We start from the raw sequence: 23,062 nt of genomic DNA on the forward strand, positions 1-23,062 counted from the left end.
GAACATCACAGCCATAACAAAATTACAAAACACCTCCACATATGCAGAACACACCACAAATGCCAACCACACCTACAGAGACATCAACACAGACATGGAAATACTGCACATCCAACCAAAAATCCAGAAACTCAACACACTAGAACAATATGAAATATACAGACACACGAAAACACACCCCAACGATATTCTCAACACACAACTCAATTTCAAAACACACACACTCTTTGACTCTACACTACGAACGCACCCTCACAGGAAACAAGAGGCGCCAAGACCAACAACAATCAGTTCTGAAGATGACCCAAAATAGGTCGAAACATGTTAACAAGGTACGTTAAAATTTAACACAAGAAAGTTCTTATCATACATATTCCGAAATAAGTATGTATTAAAAAAATATGACTTAATCCTTTTTGGCTCTGACATAGATTTTCAACCTATGCAAAACTTGTAATTTTGCTTTTCACGAAGTTAATTTAAGTGTATCAATAGGCTAAATAAGTATTTTGAAATATCATTTCATTATCAAATATATCTAGAACCGCCACTGCCACAAAGTTTTCTGTTGTTATTCATTGTGATGCAGACTACTGAGAAACAGAAACAAAAGCACTGCTTTTTTGTATCTTATAGGCCTACAGGTATAATAAAGGGAAACGTATTGGTACCCATGGTGCAAGTTAAGTCAGTATTAAAATTTCATGTTATATCATGTTAACTTAACTACTACTGAAGAATATTCAGTGTGTAAGGGCATTGAGTGCCTCTAAGAGTTGGTAGGAAATGGCATTTAGAACATAAAAATTTAACACAAGAAAGTCTTATCATACATATTCCGAAAAAAAGTTAATATGTAAGTATTGGTTTCTTTAGAATGGCATGCAATGATCAAGTAAAGAAATGATTGATTTAAGTCAGCTGATGTTCAAACTGTTGGTCACCAGGGCCTGTTTCATAAAATGAGACAACTGACTTGTGACTATGGACAAATGACAAAAAAATTAGAAGTGAACTTTAATAGTCTGATCAGTGTTTTGTTTCTTGAAGAAATTTACTTGTCAATTTGAATATAACTTTTAGGTCACTTTGATAAGTCTAAGACGTATGGTCAAATTTAAGAGTCATTCTGTAAGTCTACACTTATGAAGCAGTGAACAAGAAACAGTTTAGTCCAGAAATGTGGTCAAGTGATACAGGAGAGGAAATTGAAATACAAAACCTTAAAATGAAAATAATACTGGTACCATATATAGAGAAAGAGTTCTTTATTGTAGTATGGAAAATGCACTTGAATTTAATAAGAGATTCAGGTTAATCTCAACAAGAATGGAAGAGATTTTAAATGCAATTGCAGGTGAATGTAGACAAAACACTGGTCTCATTAATGCTTTACCAGCCAACAAAGCAATTTCCTTACATTTTTAGTTCTTTTCATCTTTTGTTATTTTGCTGCTTTTTTTCTTTTCTGGTGTTATAAAGCAACACCATGTTCTGAACTGATGTCAAACATATCGACAATTGACAGTCACTTAACAAGTTTGCAAATCAAGCTTTCAGGTATAACTCCCTGTAAAGTTGATTTGAATAATTTCGAGGGAAAAATTGTTCCGGGGCCAGGCATCGAACCCGGAACCTTTGGTTCAAAATACCAATGCTCTACCAACTGAGCTACCCGGGAACTCTACCAGACAGCGATCCAATTTTTCCCTCTATATCCACAGACCTCAAAGTGGGCTGACAACAGTCAAGCAACCAACAATGAGTGCACACGAACTCTGTGTGACTTAAATTGTGGTTTTCTGTTAATGAACAGTGACGTGTATTATGCAAATCAAGCTTTCAGGTATAACTCCCTTAAAGTTGATTTGAATAATTTCGAGGGAAAAATTGTTCCGGGGCCAGGCATCGAACCCGGGACCTTTGGTGTCTGGTAGAGTTCCCGGATAGCTCAGTTGGTAGAGTGTTGGTACCTTAAACCAAAGGTCCCAGGTTCGATGCCCGGCTCCGGAACAATTTTTCCCTCGAAATTATTCACTTAACAAGTTTGTCAAAAAATTTTAAGAAAAACAAAATTTACTCAAATGATTTCCTTGTCAGCTTGTAATTAGCCAAAATATCGTTTTAAGAAACAGGTACCTTCATCAGGGAGTGGTATTGAGTCAGGTTATGTACGACAGAGCTGGAAGTATGTCAGTGAAAGTATGTGACTACTGTTACCAGAATATACAAGTAGGCCTGCCATAGGCTATACCATTTAAAGTGAAAATATGAGAATTTTATTATCTAATTTTTTATTTCTGAATTTTGAAGAATTTAAGTAATTATTTCAGTTATTGTTCATTTTAGATAATGTCAATTTTCTGCAAATGCATTAGATTTTTTTTTTCTAAAAAAAAAAAGCATCATCACCTTTTAGAGTATAACTTAATATGTTTTCTTTTTGCATGTTACTAATGATAACTCATTTGAATGCATATCTCAAACATTGTACTTTGACCTCAAAACAGCGATAAAATTGTTAGTAGCAGTACATAGGTCTACACTCTCTATAGTTGATATGATATTTGCTTTTATTTCATGTCAAGTCATCAAACTAACATGAAGCTCTTAGTGTGCCTTTTTATATTTTTTATATCGCCAGACGCCAGTACGTCTGAACAAGAAACAAGTAAGAGATATGAACCTACGTGGGACAGTCTTGATACAAGACCACTTCCTCAATGGTTTGACGATGCCAAGTTTGGAATTTTTATACATTGGGGTATTTATTCTGTACCGAGTTTTTCATCTGAATGGTTCTGGTATTTTTGGAAAGGTAAATAAACTTAATATTAATGCGGAAAGTAAAGAATGTTTCCTTATTGCTTGTAGGCGTATATATATTTTGATAATAAATATACAATAATGTGAACATAAATTATTAATTTTGACCAGATACTAACAGAAAAATCTTTCTCACTTCATCATAGAGAAATAGTGATTAGGCAATATCTAAATTCAAATAGGTATGAATGAAAAACTGTTTATTCCTTATGTCATTGTTACTATCAATAGGAGTTTTATTAATCACACCCACTTAATGGTGAATAAACTGACATGGTTTCATGATGACTGGTCGTAAAAAAGTAATTTATATTTCATATGTATATTTTGAATTTAATTACCTAATCTATACTAATAATAAATCTGTAGCCGAAATTTTTCTGGTAATTTTCGCTTTTCCAAAAATAATTGGTCCTAACATGTATAATTAACCATCCTAAAACCGAAAATCGCTTTTTTGAAATTTTTGTTTGTATGTCTGTCTGTCTGTCTGGATGTTTGTTATCTTTTCACGCGATAATGGCTGAACCGATTTATATAGAAATTGGAATATAAATTAAGTTCGTTGTAACTTAGATTTTAGGCTATATGACATTCAAAATACTTTATTTAAAAGGGGGGTTATGAGGGGGCTTGAATTAAATAAATCGAAATATCTCATATCATATATCATGAAAAATGTTACATAACAAAAGTTTTTTTTAAAAATGATTTCCGATAAGTTTTATTCTAGGAAAAATTTTGATAGGACTGATATTTAATGAGATAAATAAGTTTTAAAATTAAAATAACGATGCCACCTATTGGCGTGCAATGAAATAGAAACAAATGACTTTGTCTAAAAGGGGCCTTGGACACTAACAATCGAAATCTATTAAACATAGCCTACAGAGAATGTTTCTGTGTTTGTATGAAGTAATATCGAAAGCTAATTAAACATTTGTATAATTAATTATTATTTCAGCATTGGAAAGTGTAGTTTCTCTAGATGGACATAATGCTTTAATGTTATTACAGTAACTTCTGAGTGAATTGAGGACGGGTAAGATTAAAATAGCTTCTTATGCACAGAAAACTTGATAGAAAGAAATATAATTGCATATCGCTATATATGCTATATCACTATTTAAGTTATTTGAAGGGTTCAGAACCATAGTGGGCCAAGCACCATTTACTGAAGACGTAAAAAACAAGGGTTAAAATTAAGTTATTACCATAATTCAATGGAAACATATAGCAGAGTAATATAAAGTATACACATTAAAACTAAATGATATGTCAATCTTCATTAAACTATGGTTGCATGTAATAAAAATTAAGAAACATGTTAAAGAAATTGTCATTGCACCAAATGAGTGCTCTCTGGGCCAAAATGATCGCATTTTAATTTTTTTTTTTTTTAACAATTTAAATTAAGTAACATATTAAACGATTTATCCTTCTATCAAACACGAATGTTCCCTGGACCAAATGTGCTATTTTAATTATGTAATTAGTTTATATTTATTTCTAACGGGTGCAGCGGAGCGCACGGGTACGGCTAGTGAATACATAAAATAAAAACTTGTGAATATAAAATAAAGAAGGAAAAGAGTTTGAAAACAACAAATTATAAAAATCAATACTGCAACAGTATTAAAAATTCATATTGATGGTCACTACACCTTCCATAATTCAAGAGTTTAACTTTCCAACAGAGGAACATTTTGGACTTCAAGAAATTCTGATTTCAAAGAATTCAATTGCCTATTGACTTCACCTTTAATTGAGTCGACTTTACAATAAAATTAATCACAATTTTGAAAAAGATCATAATTTTTAGTTACTTTCGTAAGTCGACACCACCACATATCTCCATTACACCAATATCATCAATTCCACTGCCATCGCTGCTATCATCACTGCCCCCACTTCCATAAACACCATCACCACAGCTACCTTCACTGCAACCAACATTACCGCTGCTATCTCCACATCTGTCCTCACCTCCACAAACACTACTATTACAATCTTCTCTGTCCCATTTTGTGAGTGTGATTATCAAACATGAGTGCTTGAACAGCTCTCAAATGTAAACATGAGAATTACTTACAAAGGCAGGAGAAAAAAAAGAAGAGTATTAATTTTTATGGCAATTAACCAAGCATATAAAGGATAAATCTGTATGAAAAAACTTCCTAGTACATACACAAGATATGTGTATTAAGGCTATGGACTTGCGAAATTTCTAACTTCTACATTTTTATACCAATTAATCTGAAACTTTTACCATATATTTCTTACAATGTGGACATGCAATTCACAAATTTTCACTCTGATATTCAAATTAGTTTCGTTATAATTAATTTTTGTTGTTTTTTTAATACTGAAATAATTGTTACAATTTTCAAAGTTTACATAATTTTTTCTTAAATGTATATTTAATTTATTCCTGATAGATGTATGTAGAATATGACACATGGGTTTCATATTTTCCAATTGCTTTTTGAGAAAAAATATTTATCCTTTTAGTTTTTAATTTTTCAATTTTTTAAAACTTATAACATCCTCAACACATAGTGATTTGAATATTTTCAATAGTAGAAGAAAACACATGTGTCAGTTTACTTTACATGCTTTTGTGGACTTCTCGGAAAAATTTCACTGAGACTGGAGAAAAACTGCATTCATTAGAGCATTTTAAATGTTACAAAATGTTGAAAACTGGAAAATCGAGAAAACGAGTATCAAAGTACAGCATGTATATGATATATATATATATATATATATATATATATATATATATATATATATATATACTATCGATATCCTTCCTTCCTATACAGGTATTGTATTGTATTGTATTAACATTCCATGGTATTCATACATACTTACAGCTAGAATATGGAACAAGTCAAAAAACTTAATACTATTATAAAATCTTAATTTATAGTCACAGTCTAGATGAAATATATACAGACGAGATTTACAATATGGTCTACTAGTACAACACAAAGTTTTAGTGTCAATTTCATGAAGTGTTACTGAATGTCATGAATTTACCTACAGAATAGAAGGCGTGAGAAATTAGGTACTTCATTAATTTGGCCCTAAATAATTTTATGTTTTGAGTTTCATTTTTTATATCGATAGGGAGGCTATTAAAAATTTTTACTGCCATATAACGTACTCCTTTTTGATAGCACGATAGACTTGCTGATGGAGTATGAAAGTCATTTTTTGACGTGTATTTATGCTATGAACTGTTGAATTAGTTACAAAGTTTTCACGATTTCATACGAGGAAGATTATTAATGAAAAGATATACTGACAAGCCATGGGCATTATTTGTAGTTTTTTAAAAATAGTCCTACACGATTCCCTAGATTTGGCACCTACTATTATTCTAATTACTCTTTTTTGTAATAGAAATATATTGTTACTATCTGTAGAATTTCCCCAGAATATTATTCCAAAACACATTACCGAGTGGAAGTATGCAAAGGTCTACCACACACACACACACATTTTTCTCCTACATAACAGCGCAAAATATGAACTGAATGAAAAGTAAAATTAGTTAGAATGAAGAACAAGTTCTGTCACAATGACAGCTGAGTGTCAGTTTAAAGGGCTGCAGTTCTACACATGCGCTGGTCCCTTTAAATTCGTCCTGAGGGACTTTTAAAGTGTCGTAGGAACAAAATAAGCACAGATTTAGAAAACTGAAACATTATTTTTTAGAGTTAAAAACAAAGTTTTCATTTTTCTAATGTTTTTTTTTTTTTCGTTATTTCCACTGATCCATAGCCTTAAAAAATATGGTTAATTATATAAATCAGATTATGATCGAAGCAAGTAATAACAGGTGAAAATTATCAATTTAGAAAAAATGCAATGAAAAGAACTGTAAAAATATATGGTTATGTAATAAAATTAAAACTTAGAAGCTAGATGTATAAATAAGAATAACATATTTCAATTTTTGTACGATATTTCAGAAGAAAGCTACTCTCCAATTGTTAATTTCATGAAGGAGAACTATCCACCAAATTTCACGTATCAAGATTTTGCCCGTGACTTCACAGCAGAATTCTACAATCCTGAAGACTGGGCGGAAATATTCCAGAGTTCTGGAGCAAAGTAAAGAAACTTGATGTATTTTAACTTTGATCAAGCACAACTATTAGTTATATGTTTTATTTCTTCATATCAGTTATTAATTTCTAAACTACATTATAGTCTGTAAACCAGTTATAGTGAAAAAAGTAGGTCTATATCACGCAATTCAATGGGCATTCATCTTCAGCACTACAAATTAAAGAATCTCAAAGAATAGATTTAGTAATGTAATAAGAAAACCTACTCTTTGACATAAGTTTTCATGTACTGTACTTACACAAAATTAATTATCTACTTTAAATCTGTAGTTTTCGAGAGTGTGTTATGGTAGATGATCATTCATGATATGTGGACATGAAGACAACAGTTAGCTGGTCAGCCTTGGGCCTCTATAGGTTGTTGCGCCTAGGATTATTTATTATTTATTTATACTACAGAGGCTTTTCATAATTGGTGTGATCATATACGGAAGTAAATGACAATTAGTGGAGTGAAAAAAAAGAAGGTGGAAGAAATTTAATAGACGCGAAATAAGTTTTGAAAACGATTTAATGTTTCCAGTTTAAGTAACATTCGACTCACAATTTTGCAACTCTTTCAGGCAACATTTCACCTAATTGTTTCTATGTATTAGGTATGTTGTGTTGACAAGCAAACATCATGAAGGATATACTTTGTGGCCATCCAAGACAGCTTTTAGTTGGAATAGCATGGATGTAGGTCCACACAGAGATCTAGTAGGTAAGGTACAGCACCATGTAACTTGGTCATCACTCTTGTGTACAATATCTCGCATGGTTTCCGAAGGTTTTGTCGTATAAAAGAATAAAAATAACTACTGGTGTAAAGTTTAAGCTGTAAGACTTAATTTTACAAATCAGTACTTCTGTATTAAAGTAATAGAATATGATAGAAATCCAAATTAGTTGCGTTACTGCATCCTAAAAGAACTTGTGTAACATAGAGTACAGATACTCTTTGTTTTTTTCCTAGATAAGATGTAAGCTTTCATAGAAGCTCAAAATCGACACAGGGGCTGTGTCTTTAATATCCTCGTACATTGAAAATGCCTTTCCTAGATACGGTACTGGGTTGATGCAAAAGATTGTAGTTATTTTTGCTGTGACAAAACTTTTTATTTGAGATGAATAGAAGACAAATTAATTAGTAATACAGAGTGAAACATAAGTAATGTCATTAATTTCAGGGATTATTCTTTTAGATATTTCAAACAAAAAATGTTTTTTTAATACAATTTTACTCGTTTTTGCTTCCTTTTCGAGATAAAAATTGTTTTATATGAAACATTTCATAGCGTTTTGGGAAAGTTACTGATTTAATTCCCAATATGTTCAGTCAATTTAAGAGAACAGTGTATCATGATAAGAAATTAGTGAAAGAATTTCAACTTTGTTTTTTAAATGTGCAGAAATTTGATCCAAACAAATGTAACTTTTCGTTCTGCAAAGGAATTTTACAATATTACTGTACTGTTTTACAGTACCTGGTCACATTAATAAAATCATCTACAATTTTTCAAATACTTTCTTTTTATTCTACATTTACTGCAATTTTGTATATAAAAATACACTACATTAGTTCCACTACATTTTCAGAACAAATTTACAATAATGTTTACATCTTTAGATTACAAAATAACACTATTCTATCAGAAAAAGTCCATCTTTTGTCTTGGCGCGGAAATATTCTGGATTTAAACCCAATCGGGAATCTGTGGTAATTGGTGAAAAAGAAAACTTCTAATCAGGTTATTATAACCAAAGTGATTGAGAGTGTGCCAAGTTGAGTTGAGGATGTTATTAAAGGAAAAAGGCGGGACCCACAAAATTTAAGGACTTCACATGGACTTCAATAAACATTATTCTATCATTTTGTAATATGAAAATGCAAATATTGTTCAAAATGTGTTATGATTTTAGTGTAGTTAATATAGTTGATTTTTTAAATATGAAATTGCAGTAAATGTAGAATAAAAATGAAATATTTGAAAAATTGTGGTTGATTCTTTTAATGTGGCCAGGTACTGTATATAAGTTACATCTTCCCAGAGAGACTAAATATTTAATTGTAAAACCTATGGTTATGCAAATTACTCACTATACACAGTACAGTACCGGTAAGTCAACACACCACAAATTATTAATGTAAAATATTACTAAATATAAGCAATTAAAACATCAATCACTCACCCAAATTAAGAAAGGAGATGCTATAACTGCCTGTCTTTGACATCCAAATATTTGTCATATCTGTTTAAGAAGTGATGCATCACTTGCTGCAGTTTCCGTTTAGAATTGGAGGCAATGTTTTCTGAGATGCTATTTTACAATTCTTACACGACATGTGGACTTTTTGTATACTTTGCCTTTAAGAGTTTCTCACAGATAGAAGTCACAAAGGGTTAAGTCGAAAGATCGAGGGAGTCACACACTCCTACTGAAAATTTTATCCTCGGAATACTCTGTGAAATTATTCCATAGTATAGTCGGCTATATATGCTGTCACAGAACGTGTGCTTCTGCATTTTTCCAGAAGCATCAGTATCTCCATTAGTAAGTATTATATTTCAACTGCTTTTATTTCGTAATGCTTTACATTATAATAGTCTGAAATACTGATAGTGTGCTGCATATCACTATAGCAAGCATCCTGCATAACTGGAGTCTGCAAATGGCTCAGCCAAGAGCTGAGTGATTGGGTTTACAGTTTCTCTACAATCTAGACATTCAGTATTCTATATTATTAACAATGTAGGGTACCTAAGCGTAAGTTCTTATACATCTTGATTACACAACTTTTAACACTGTATCACTTCGGAATATGTATGGTAAGACTTTCCTGTGTTAAATTTCAACGTACCTCGTTTACAGAAAACCCACAACAACAACAACACACATACACAACACATCCAACCACAATAACATAAATACGGACATGGAAATCCTACACACACAACCCAAGAACCAAAAACTCAACACACTAGAACAATACGAAATATACAAACACTCTAAAACACACCCCGATCAAATCCTCAACACACAGATCAATTTCAGTACACACACAATATTCGACTCCACACTTCAACACCTTCCAACAATAAAACACACCCTCCTAACAGGCAGAGACGTTCGAGATGACGCCGCAATCTAGTAGGCTCTGATGATTGTGCGTGAAGCACTGAAACAGCTGTAAGCCGGACAAATAATACATATTTAACACGAGTAAGTCCACTAGTTCATCAATTAATTACATCCAACCACCCCACACAACACAAACAAGCTCCATTCCGAACAATGGTACACAGACTACTCAACATACCAATGAACCAACAAGATTACAAGGAAGAGCTAAACACAATCAAATAATCCATTTTGAATCTTGCATACACTACTTTTAACACTTGAATATAAGTAACTGATTAACTAGCCGACTAGTAGGCTCTGAGGATGGTGTGATGAAGCACCGAAACAGCTGTAAGCCGCACAGACTTACATAATTAACACGAGTAAGTCTGCTAGTTAATCAATTACAATCAAATACATAGCACAAGAAAACGGATACAACCCTAACATAATAGACAACATAATATGTAAGACAAAACATAATCACAAAAAACATAAGAATACAACACAAACACAAGAACACAAAAAATACATCACACTAACATACGAAAACAAAAACACACACAAAATTGCAACCTCATTCAAGAAATTAAATTACAACATCGCAGACAGAACAAATAACACTCTACAAAAACATCTCAACACACAAACAACACAAACAAACAAATACAACCACACAGGCGTATACAAACTCAAATGTAACACCTGCAACAACTTCTACATAGGACAGACAGGCAGATCGTTTCAAACACGTTACAAAGAACACATCACAGCCATAACAAAATTACAAAACACCTCCACATATGCAGAACACATCACAAATGCTAACCACACCCACAGAGACATCAACACAGACATGGAAATACTACACATCCAACCAAAAAGCCAGAAACTAAACACAGTAGAACAATATGAAATATACAGACACACAAAAACACACCCCAACGAAATTCTCAACACACAACTCAAGCTCAGAACACACACACTCTTTGACTCTACACTATACCACAGGAACACACCCTCACAGGAAACAAAACAAGTGGCGCCAAGACCAATAACGACCAGTTCTGAAGATGACCCATAAATAGGTCGAAACATGTAAACGAGGTACGTTGAAATTTATCACAGGAAAGTCTTACCATACATATTCCGAAGTAAGTTCTTATATATTATTCTGGCTTGTTCTCTATTTAGTTGTCCTTGGACACATGTATAAGGTACTAGAGTTCATAGAATGTAATAAATAAGTCTAATCTAATCTGTTTACATTTTGAATTACTGTTATGTGCACGAAGACATTTCTGCTTATAGGTGAACTGGCAAATGCTATAAAACAAAAAACAGATCTTAAATTTGGACTATATCACTCTCTGTTTGAATGGTTCAATCCACTTTATCTGCAAGATAAGCAAAATAACTACACTTCGCAATATTTTGTGCTCCAGAAGACAGCACCTGAACTCTATGAACTGGTTAGTATGCCAATCTTCATGCAAGACAGTAGTAAGAATATACATAATTAGGACACACAGGCCAATACATACAACGGAAAAAAAAAAAAAGTTACTTGTGATACACTGAATTAAGATTGAAATCAGCAGACAATATTATTCTGCATTTTGGGAGAGCTGTTAGTTTTTCATGTTAGAGATCAAAGTTAAATTCCAGTGATTTAAAATGGAATTTGCTTTAAATGAAGATGTTGAGGAACGTTTTATTGCTGTACTCCCACTTTTCCCACCATAACTCAACAATTTATTCGTTAATAATCATAATCATCATCTTTATCTTTGATGCAAATCAGATACACATCCGCAAGATGTATTACATGAATAAACATTGCATTTTTAAGAAGTGTCTTAAAATTTAGTTTTCTCAATAATTTTAAGATTCTATACATTATTCTGAATTTTGTTAAGTCCTTTCAGAAAAAAATAATAATACTTGGAGCATATTACTGTGTTTGAAGCAATGTTTTAACAATAGTTCTTAAAATCCAATGAAAGCACTTTGACGAATACCAGTCATATATAGAATGTTTAGGTCAGCTCTCTGCCAGAAACACACGCATCAGACATGCTTGCACGGCTGGTGTAGACCGTATCATTATCAATCTGTAAGTTCCTGCATACTTTTACTCACAAATCTTTGATTACTAATAGCATGCTCACTTAATGATATTTTTATTTCATAATGAGTTTAAAAGTGGTCACCGTCTGCTTTCACACATTCCCAACATTGTTTGAGAAAATTTTTATTCACACACAAAAGTTACATGTCCATAACGCTTGTAATTCCTCCTCTTACAGTGTCTCAAAGTCCGCCTACAGTGTGGGGGTTATCCTTATATATTCTACCTTTTTAGGGTTTTTTAGGATGTGAATAATATCATCAAAATATGTCAGGAATGTATGAATGCAAATGGACACCACTTTGAATAACTCCAACACAGGTTAATACTCAAAAATAAAAATATAATAGTGTGCATGCTATTTATTAATCGAAGATAAAATTTAAATTATAGTTTATTTAACGACGCTCGCAACTGCAAAGGTTATATCAGCGTCGCCAGTGTGCCAGAATTTTGTCCCGCAGGAGTTATTTTACATGCCAGTAAATCTACTAACATGAGCCTGTCGCATTTAAATACACTTAAATCCCATCGACCTGGTCGGGATCGAACCCGCAACCTCCAACATAGAAGGCCAGTGCTATACCAATTACGCTACCGAGGCCGAAGTTATAGGAGTAAAAATACATGGCAGGTTACGGATCGATAATAGCGGAATCTAATGGCCATAGAAGTAGGCCTATGTTTTATGCATGTTCCTGGCCAGGAGCCAAGCTGAATTCTCTGTAGTACTTTTTGAATGACAGTGAAAACACTAATAAATAAAGTATACAAAACTTAAACCAATTATTTCACATCTTTCATCTTCGAAAAATAAACAATATTACTGGTAATTAAATAAACATAGAATACAAACTGAAATACTAAACATACAGTACACCCTCTATTATCCGTGGTAATGAAGGGGATGGACTGAACGGTTGATCGAAAAAACCGGATAATCCGTACAATGAAAGATTTTGTAATTTCCTCCGTGGTCTTGTATTTGACTCGCTAGGTAGTGGATCAGAAGTTCACTAATAAAGTCTGGTTGTCAACGACGGGTTTTTAAGGGGCAAGGAAGCCCTTTGTAATGACTGTCTCAGGAAAGATAGAAATAAAGAAGGTCTCGTGTTGTAGATTTACATATTTTTACACTTTATCCTTGTTTTTTTTTTATTAAATCGAGCAGTTGTAACTCCAATCTCGTATTCCGATACGAGATGAGCCACAATTTCTCTTTCTCAAACCATTAAATTATTTCCATTTTTTTTTTTTCGATATTTAGCACAACACGTTTTCTGTTAACACCCGTGGAAGACATTTTATATACAAGTTACATTATAGAACGGCAATTCGAACAGTAGACAATGCTGTGTAACGATAGAGGCTTGTAATAACACTCTCTAACAAAACATATGTAGAACCTATTAATATGATGTACAAAACAGTGTATACGTTATTTATTTCTGAAGAAAAAAGAGCGAGAAATAGACAGACGGATAATCCGCCAATCGGTTAATAGGGTGACGGATAATCGGAGTTCTACTGTAGTCAATTAGGATTCTTTAGGATCTGACCTTAAAATCAGATTTCTCAGGTGGTAGCAGTGGTCGAATTGGGCTGGTATGAGTCGGTATGGCACACCAGAAGTAAAATAAGATGCCAAAAAGCATACTAGCAGTAAAATTTTGAAATTGGCTGGTTATTTAACGAAGCTGATCACACAAGCAATATACTAACCAACAGTGTCGTCATAATCTGTGCCTTCTTTTAGACATTCCTGCAATAGTGTGTGATGTCTTACATAGTACGTTATTTAGTTCACGAGCGGAAGCAATGTCTTATCTAAGAAATACCCAAAATAGTATTGCAAGACAAGTCAGTGCACACCTGCAGTAATTTATTTCCAATTCGACCACTGAGTGGTACTGTCAAATTCTATATATGTCCAGCAAAACCTGAAGCCTAAAGTACATACAACTAAAACTTCAAAACTAACTATGGTATATACTTAGAAATAAAATAGGTCCGAAAGAAATATGAATGTTATTTTTTACTAATAAAAATTGTCAAAATGTATTTTACACGAAGTAGTATATCCATAATATTAATTAGTACTGGTATGACGAATCACGTCATCTAGAATGTGATCGACACTTTTTTCGTGCATTTATTTTTATACTGTATACCATATCTTTAAAAAAAAGTTAAGCTTCTCAGTTATCCTCCAGATTTGATTTTAATTTTTCTTCAATCCTCTAATACTGTAGAAGCGAATCTACTTGTATGACACATACAGTACATCATTTTATAAACTAAAAGACAAGCATTTACTAGTGCATTGACTAGATTTAATATATTCCATGTATTTACTTTCTTTAATATTGTAACACGTCAAACCATTTGCTTTGTTTCACTTTCTTTAGACGATAAAATGTGTTCAATATCATGGTGTACTAACATCTGCCAGAGAAAAAAATCTGCATTTTTTTTAAAGGAACTCTCAAATAATTGTCCTATAGCCACAACGACCTAAATTCATATAGTTTTAAAACGCCCATTACCTTTTTACTAGCATTATAAAAAATAGTTATGTTTCATTTAAGTAATTATTATGTTGGTATATTGGAACAGGTGGAAAACTACCAACCTGATATCATTTGGTCAGACGGCAGCATTCAAGCAACAGACGTGTACTGGAGAGCAACTGAATTCATAGCCTGGCTCTACAATGATAGTCCCGTCAAGGATACAGTTGTAGTCAATGATCGCTGGGGAATTGGAATGAATGGAAAACATGGGGATTTCTACACATATTCTGACCGCTATAATCCTGGTAAAATCATTTCTTTATCTTCCTAGTGACTACAGCAAAACTGTCGAAGAGGACTAACATAACTTCTCCAATAATAAGTATATAGATTGCACTACTGCAAAATTAAATAATTTATTAACAAAGTAGATTGGATTGTCCGAAAGTGTGAAGGAAAACATGATCCTAATTTGAAAACTGTACAAGTGATGATGGGTTTTAAGTTTTGAATTTTCATATAGTCATTATTTCCTTTATTATTACTGGTACATTATTTTTTCTTTATTATTATTACTATTATTATTATTATTATTATTATTACTGGTACAATATTCTTTTGAGAAGATTAACTCCGTACGTAGATGAAATTATTGGGGATCATCAGTGCGGTTTTCGGCGTAACAGATCGACTATTGATCAGATTTTTTGTATTCGACAGATAATGGAGAAAAAATGGGAGTATAAGGGTACAGTGCATCAGTTATTCATAGATTTCAAAAAGGTATATGACTCGGTTAAGAGAGAAGTATTATATGATATTCTTATTGAATTTGGTATTCCCAAGAAACTAGTTCGATTAATTAAAATATGTCTCAGTGAAACATACAGCAGAGTCCGTATAGGTCAGTTTCTATCTGATGCTTTTCCAATTCACTGCGGGCTAAAGCAGGGAGATGCACTATCACCTTTACTTTTTAACTTCGCTCTAGAATATGCCATTAGGAAAGTTCAGGATAACAGGCAGGGTTTGGAATTGAACGGGTTACATCAGCTTCTTGTCTATGCAGATGACGTGAATATGTTAGGAGAAAATACACAAACAATTAGGGAAAACACGAAAATTTTACTTGAAGCAAGTAAAGCGATCGGTTTGGAAGTAAATCCTGAAAAGACAAAGTATATGATTATGTCTCGTGACCAGAATATTGTACGAAATGGAAATATAAAAATTGGAGATTTATCCTTCGAAGAGGTGGAAAATTTCAAATATCTTGGAGCAACAGTAACAAATATAAATGACACTCGGGAGGAAATTAAACGCAGAATAAATATGGGAAATGCCTGTTATTATTCGGTTGAGAAGCTCTTATCATCCAGTCTGCTGTCCAAAAATCTGAAAGTTAGAATTTATAAAACAGTTATATTACCGGTTCTTCTGTATGGTTGTGAAACTTGGACTCTCACTCTGAGAGAGGAACATAGGTTAAGGGTGTTTGAGAATAAGGTGCTTAGGAAAATATTTGGGGCTAAGCGGGATGAAGTTACAGGAGAATGGAGAAAGTTACACAACACAGAACTGCACGCATTGTATTCTTCACCTAACATAATTAGGAACATTAAATCCAGACGTTTGAGATGGGCAGGGCATGTAGCACGTATGGGCAAATCCAGAAATGCATATAGAGTGTTAGTTGGGAGACCGGAGGGAAAAAGACCTTTAGGGAGGCCGAGACGTAGATGGGAGGATAATATTAAAATGGATTTGAGGGAGGTGGGGTATGATGATAGAGACTAGATTAATCTTGCACAGGATAGGGACCGCTGGCGGGCTTATGTGAGGGCGGCAATGAACCTTCAGATTCCTTAAAAGCCATTTGTAAGTAAGTAAGGTACATTATTTTACGGAAGAGACCTCAGAGAACATGTTTCGAGAATAATTTATATTCTTTAACCTAATTATTGTGTCCAATTACTTACTTCATGTAAATATGCCAATGAAAAACATCCAAGTAAAATGACCTCAAAAGGAATTTTAAGCTTATGATAATATTGTACCATAACAAATTATGAAGAGTAACACTTTAATTTAATTTATCCTGAAAACATATAAAACTTCGATTCTCTTTTCATCTGTTTCAGGAGTACTTCTGAAACACAAATGGGAGAATTGCGATACCATTGACAAAGGATCATTTGGATATCGTAGAAATGCAAGACTTTCAGATTTTCGTACCATGGATGAACTGGTGCAAATGTTGGCTGAAACCGTTAGTTGTGGAGGTCAGAGTTCCTAATCATAGGTTATTCATTACTCATTAGTTTACAATCTAAGTAAAATTCTGTCTCACACTTATATAGGCATTTTATTAAAAACACTTTGTTATGGTTGACCATTTTCGTGTTTCAAACTGCGAAAATTAGTCACATTTATCATTCTGTAAGATAAATCCATGTAGGGTATTTGGACAATAATCCGGTTACAATAAATTAGATACTGGCATAAAGGGACAGCAGATTTTATCTTTATTATTATAATTATTATTATTATTATTATTATTATTGCTTACGGAATATAATAATAATAATAATAATAATAATAATAATAATAATAATAATAATAATACCGTAGTTGCTCGCGTAATTTGCGCACCTTAATTTTCTAATGATTAATTTGGATTTTGTTTTGCTTTGCATATTTTACGAATGAACATCAAAGGCATAACGATAAACTATCAATTGTTAATTCAAGATTATGAAAATGTTCTATTGCCAAAAAATTAGAATAAAATATTGACAAAACTTACTGCATTCTCAGTCATAATAAGAGAATAAAGATCTAGATCAGGCCCTCCACTAAAAATATCCGCATATCTATTTCACACTCCCCAATCTTTTAGTGACCAAAATGGAATAAAAAGTGCTCAAATTACACGAGCAAATACGATAGTAGTAATAATAATAATCACAATGACAATAAAACGAAACAAGAATAAATTCTAGGAAGGTCACGTGCCTCTGCACCCTGTAATGCCAACCCACCCTAATTTATAATACTTTCAAGTACCACTTAATTTGATTTACTGTTACATTGCAGTGCAACAAAATGACGACTAAATACAATATCACATTTAAAATTTTTTAATCTTCGTGAAGTACCGGTACCGGTAATTCATTGTTACCAGTAGGTCTACTGAAAGAAATGGGTAATGAGAAAATAATGCATCCTAATTTCAGGATGTGCTCACAGTCAACGTCAACAAGGTTCCTCTCATGGATTAAGCTAACTTCTATATTCAAATTTGTAGTTAGTTGCAGTAAATATCCATCACACAACATGTATGACAAAAACAATATCCTTTGACTACTGAACTTGTCCTTATGATTCAATATCTTTAATTTTGTGTGACAATATTCAGGTAATCTGCTACTCAATATCGGACCAACCAAAGATGGAATCATAACTCCAATATTTGAGGAAAGATTAAGAAGCATGGGAGAGTGGCTTCAAGTTAACGGAGAGGCCATTTATTACAGTAAACCTTGGACTTACCAAAACGACACAGTTACTCCTGGAATCTGGTAAATATCGAAGTATATATAAAAAATAAGGCTAATGAATTAAGGACAAAGTCTCAACAATTGATGTGTTTTAGTAACCAAGTAAAATCATTCAGGATTATTCTAAACAGGCATAATATTAGATATGTTCAGTTGTACAAAGACATGATAAAAAAAAAGCATGGTAGATACAGAAAAACAAAATAACAGTTTTCTGTTCCATACTCTCAGCTCATTCGATGTATCTGATAAAATGCGCGATTCGTACTAGAACCAGAAGAGGTGTTGTTTTTAGAGTTTAGACCTTAAAGATCAGGCAGTGTCTCATAGCTGTACCGGTACTTATTAATGAAGATTATGGCAGAAACTAATGAAATATGTAAGGACAAATGGTAATCCGAGAAAACTGGTCCAACAATTTTATTCATTACTGTTGACAATGAGCTATTTATTACTACTGGCTTCTTTAGGCACCATGACTTAAAAACTGCTATCGTCTCCATTGTCATCACTATAATCACCATTGTCACCACTGCTGCCACTACCACCACCACCACCACCACCACCACCACCACCACCACCACCACCACCACCACCACCACCACCACCACCACCACCATCACCACCACCTATAGTCCCGTCGCTCTAATTTCCGGCAGCCAATCACGTTGCAGGTCGGCTACATTTAAACGTGTGCGTCTTGTGATTTTCTGATGAAGATGTAAAGCATTTCCTAAGGCTGGATAAATACTTAATATATAATCGCCCGCCATTTTGGCTCTTTCGTTGGCGTTTGCAGAAAGCACACGAGGACGTTATTTGCAGCTCAATTATTTGCTGAATTACAGTGCGTTTGATTTATTATCATAGGAGCTACGACATGATAATGTTTAACAGTGTGGCAAATAGATCCCTCGTCTGGTAGCTCGGCAGCGAAAGAACAAAAATGGCGAATGATACTACCTACTTAGAATTTATAGAGCCTTGACGTAAGCAAAGAGGAGGAGTCACGCCGGAAATAACAGTGTCGGGACTATACTTCCATAATTAGGTTTCTGCACCTGTTCTGATCATCTCTTCCTAGGTCTGCCTATTCTGCCTATTTTATGTTTATATAGCTTCTTTTTTCAGTATTTTTCTCCGTTCCATGCAAACGAAATTAAATTAATTAACATTTGAGAAACATCGCATATTGTACTGATAAATTATCCATGTTCTTAGAATAAACGAAGAATATGACTTAACAAATAAAAGTTAAAGACTTTTACCAATTCATAATTACAATGAAGACATATTTCACAAGATTGTAGGCTTTCACGGTAATTGGGTTGTAAGAAAGAATTTATAACGTTCAACAGTGCCTAGCATACTAAAGATTTCATTGCCCTTTAAAATCCATTGTCTTTGCCCACATCTGAACCTGTGAACCTCTGATCTAACGACCAATACAAAGAGCAGACAATCTATAAGACCTCCAAGCTGATTTCATTGGTTACCATTGCCACGCATGTAATTTATCCTGTAAATCTTTCTTCTTGGAAATCGTGATCTCTATATATGCAATTTCCATGAACAGGTACACCAAAACTGGTGATAATGTTGTGGAGCCTGCTGTATTTGCCATTGTACTGGACTGGCCCGAAGATGGAGTCCTTAAGTTGGCTGCGCCACAACTGGCAGAGCAATCTGTTGTTACTTTGCTAGGATACCAGCATGAGCTCCAGGTAATTCACATATACTGCCTCCGATAAAACAGGCTTAATTTCTTTCTTTTTGTTTCCTTTTATATTAACAAAATTGTAAAATCATTTTTGTGTTACAATTTATAATGATACAGGGTGGAATGGGATCGATGCACCAGCATTTGAGAGGTGATTCTACATGTGAAGAGTTCGCGGGAAAAACGATGAATGTCACAGTTTTCTTAAGGTTGATGTCATTATCTAATTCAATGGATCACTGGGAAATTTAATGTTGTTCTTATGAAAAATGGTAAAAAGGAGAATTATCACCACGAATACAGTAATCCTTTCCTTTATTTTCTATAGAAACAGCACTACATCTTGCAGTTATTGACTCATTTAGATCATTATCTAATCCTTAACAGAAATGTGACATTCATCGTTTTTCTCGCGAACTCTTCATGTTAAAAATAACAAAACTTTTATTACACTTTCCCTTCAATGAAGCACCGTTAAGCAGGAAACAAATAGTCTTTGCCCAATGTTTGCAGCACTCTATTGCGGTAATGGCCCAAGAGAAATAGCTGATTGCTATACAGGCAGATAGGTAAAAATAATCTGAATAGTTAATATCTTGAATATTTTTTTGCAAATTAAACCGTATGGCCATGAATTTAAATTGAATAATTACGAAAATCGTTAAAATAAATCTTGCAACGCAGGGCACTGTTGCGCATCACCAAGTAAGTACAGCAGAGAGAGAGAGAGAGAGAGAGAGAGAGGGGAAGGTAAGGAGTGCACATTGCGCTTCCTAGAGTAGCGGTGCAGTTGCCAAATGCTTCATAGAAACGTAATGATTTTCTCTAAAAACGTGAATGTTAGAGAAAAAAAAAACTTATTTAGATTTTTCAAATCTCTCCTCATGATCTATTACCAGTTTCATTTTGGTGCAGAGGTTATCATCCACCCTGTATATAAAATAATTAATATACAAAATAATAAAATTACTGCGTTCACATTGAAAGGCTGCATAAAAGGAAAAATCTTGCCTGATGTTTCAGACGTGGAAAAATTAGCTTTTTTTTTAATACCGTACTTATAAAGATGTCCCACGCTGTGGCGTCGCGGTCTAAGGCATCCTGCCTAGGACTCGTGTTACGGAATGCGCGCTGGTTCGAGTCCTAGTGGGAGAAGAAATTTTCTCATGAAATTTCGGCCAGTGTATGGGACCGGTGCCCACCCAGCATCTTGATGCACTTGGGGAGCTACAATAGGTAGCGAAATCCAGTTGCGAATGCCAGCTATAATGGCTGGGGGGATCATCGTGCTAACCACATGATACTTCCATTCTGGTTGGATAATCGTCGACCTCTGCTTCGGCATGTGGGTGTGAGGCCAGCAGCTGGCTGGTTGGTCTAGGCCCTTCACAGGCTGTAGCGCCACGGATTATTATTATTATTTATAAAGATATAAAATCTTTTATTTACAGTATATTCAATAGTCTAAAGAAGTTTAAACAAATTAATGTTATGAACAGCGAAGTATTAGGTTCAGGAATGCATACCGGTACATATGACAATAGCTTACATGATATGTATATATTTTTTTTTACAGTGGAGTATGACAGCTGAAAGTTTGCTGGTAACATTTCCTAACAAGGCTGAGGTTAAAAGTGACTGGGCTTGGGTCCTAAAGATAGTCGATGTGACAAACTGAAACCAAAGGACGCACGTGTAAACAAATAAACTTCAAAGAGTATCTGAATATCGGAAAATAACACATGCATATAAGCATGCAAAGTGGTTAAAAACGTAAATCTAGCTAGACAAAATAAATAATTTCATTCCTATTTGACAGGTTTTCATAAAATTTTATATAGTAATAATTTAATAGCATATTATTTGTATGTGCAAACTTTCATTACGGTTTGGCAAGAGAAAATACCCCTTTTTAGGGGTGTAAGAAACAAAATTAACAACTTTATTCCTACTTGACAGAATTTCATAAAATTTTATATAGTATACTGCTAGTAGCATATCATTTTTAAGTGCAAACTCTCAATACGCTTGAGGAAGAGAAATGATGTGTCTCAATGCATGTTATATGTAATAATGAGTTATATTACATAAACAAAATCACTTGTTATGAAAGTTTCACTGCTCTGGACTCAATGTACAGAGTGTTCCTATGCAGACTGGTCCCAGGTAGTCATGTTCCATTGGCATAATGGCGGTAGTGAGGAGCACCCGTCCCAAGGAAGCTAAGTGGTAAATGGTGGAGTGGCATCAGTCTATTTTGAATCCTGTGTACACTACTTTTAACACTTGAATATAAGTAATTGATTAACACTAAAACACACCCCGATCAAATTCTCAACACACAGATCAATTTCAGTACACACACATTATTTGACTCCACTTTTCAACACCTTTCAACAATCAAACGCACCCACATAACAGGCAGAGAAGTTCGAGATGATGCCGAGATCTAGTAGGCTCTGAGGATGGTGTGATGAAGCACCGAAACAGCTGTAAGCCGCACAAACTTACATAATTAACACGAGTAAGCCCGCTAGTTAATCAATTACGGCATCTGTCTACTTAAAAAAGCATGTAAGGATTTACCTGTACATCAGTGTATGACCACTTGCCGCCCAACAACAGATTTTGTTAAGTAGAGGTTGGAGTGGGACCGGTCTGCATAGAAACTCTCTGTATCTTGATGTGTATTTCACAACAGTTCATTAGTAACAATAAATTAATAAATATCCTGAAATTCATCCTCTCTTTTAGTATTTTATATAAAAAAATTAAATGCTGTAAGAGTAATGTAATAATGTAAATTTTGAGACAAAATAAAAGAAATATACTATGATCTCATCTATTCTACCACAACCCATCTCCCTGAGACTTGCCCTAGCGACCTTCATAAACCAAACAATTTACATAGGTTGGATAAAAAGTAATGGCAACACTGCTGTCACGTGACGTTGGTGCATTCAAGAGCTGCCAGCTGTGTGGACATGAACAAGGACTGTTAGATGAGTTAGTGCAGCCAGCAGCGACAGTACTCTGACAATCTATGCAGTGTGTAGAACGTTCACTTT

General features: G+C 33.8%; 1 protein-coding gene and 1 non-coding gene across 2 annotated transcripts; one reads left to right on the plus strand and one right to left on the minus strand.

The window, feature by feature from the left end:
- Window positions 1–1,608: 1,608 nt before the first annotated feature.
- On the minus strand, window positions 1,609–1,681 carry TRNAK-UUU (transfer RNA lysine (anticodon UUU)). The gene has a single exon. It is a non-coding gene; the product is annotated as a tRNA-Lys (tRNA).
- Window positions 1,682–2,560: 879 nt separating this feature from the next.
- Window positions 2,561–21,811, plus strand: LOC138706760 (alpha-L-fucosidase-like). The gene is made up of 9 exons (XM_069836425.1): window positions 2,561–2,818; window positions 6,807–6,948; window positions 7,562–7,668; window positions 11,382–11,542; window positions 14,818–15,019; window positions 16,856–16,996; window positions 18,133–18,295; window positions 19,851–19,998; window positions 21,571–21,811. The coding sequence occupies exons 1-9, from the start codon at window positions 2,581–2,583 to the stop codon at window positions 21,670–21,672; spliced, it is 1,404 nt and encodes a 467-aa protein (XP_069692526.1). The 5' UTR covers window positions 2,561–2,580; the 3' UTR covers window positions 21,673–21,811.
- Window positions 21,812–23,062: the final 1,251 nt, after the last annotated feature.

This window comes from Periplaneta americana, chromosome 1 (assembly GCF_040183065.1).
Source record: "Periplaneta americana isolate PAMFEO1 chromosome 1, P.americana_PAMFEO1_priV1, whole genome shotgun sequence".
Classification (NCBI taxonomy): domain Eukaryota; kingdom Metazoa; phylum Arthropoda; class Insecta; order Blattodea; family Blattidae; genus Periplaneta; species Periplaneta americana.

What these genes read in the sequence shown, in the direction of transcription:
- LOC138706760 (XM_069836425.1), top strand. Translation starts at nt 2,581, where the DNA reads ATGTCAAGTCATCAAACTAACATGAAGCTCTTAGTGTGCCTTTTTATA. An exon ending in TCCACACAGAGATCTAGTAG is followed by an intron (nt 7,669 to 11,381) that starts GTAAGGTACAGC and finishes TTCTGCTTATAG; the next exon opens with GTGAACTGGCAAATGCTATA. An exon ending in TTCTGACCGCTATAATCCTG is followed by an intron (nt 15,020 to 16,855) that starts GTAAAATCATTT and finishes CATCTGTTTCAG; the next exon opens with GAGTACTTCTGAAACACAAA.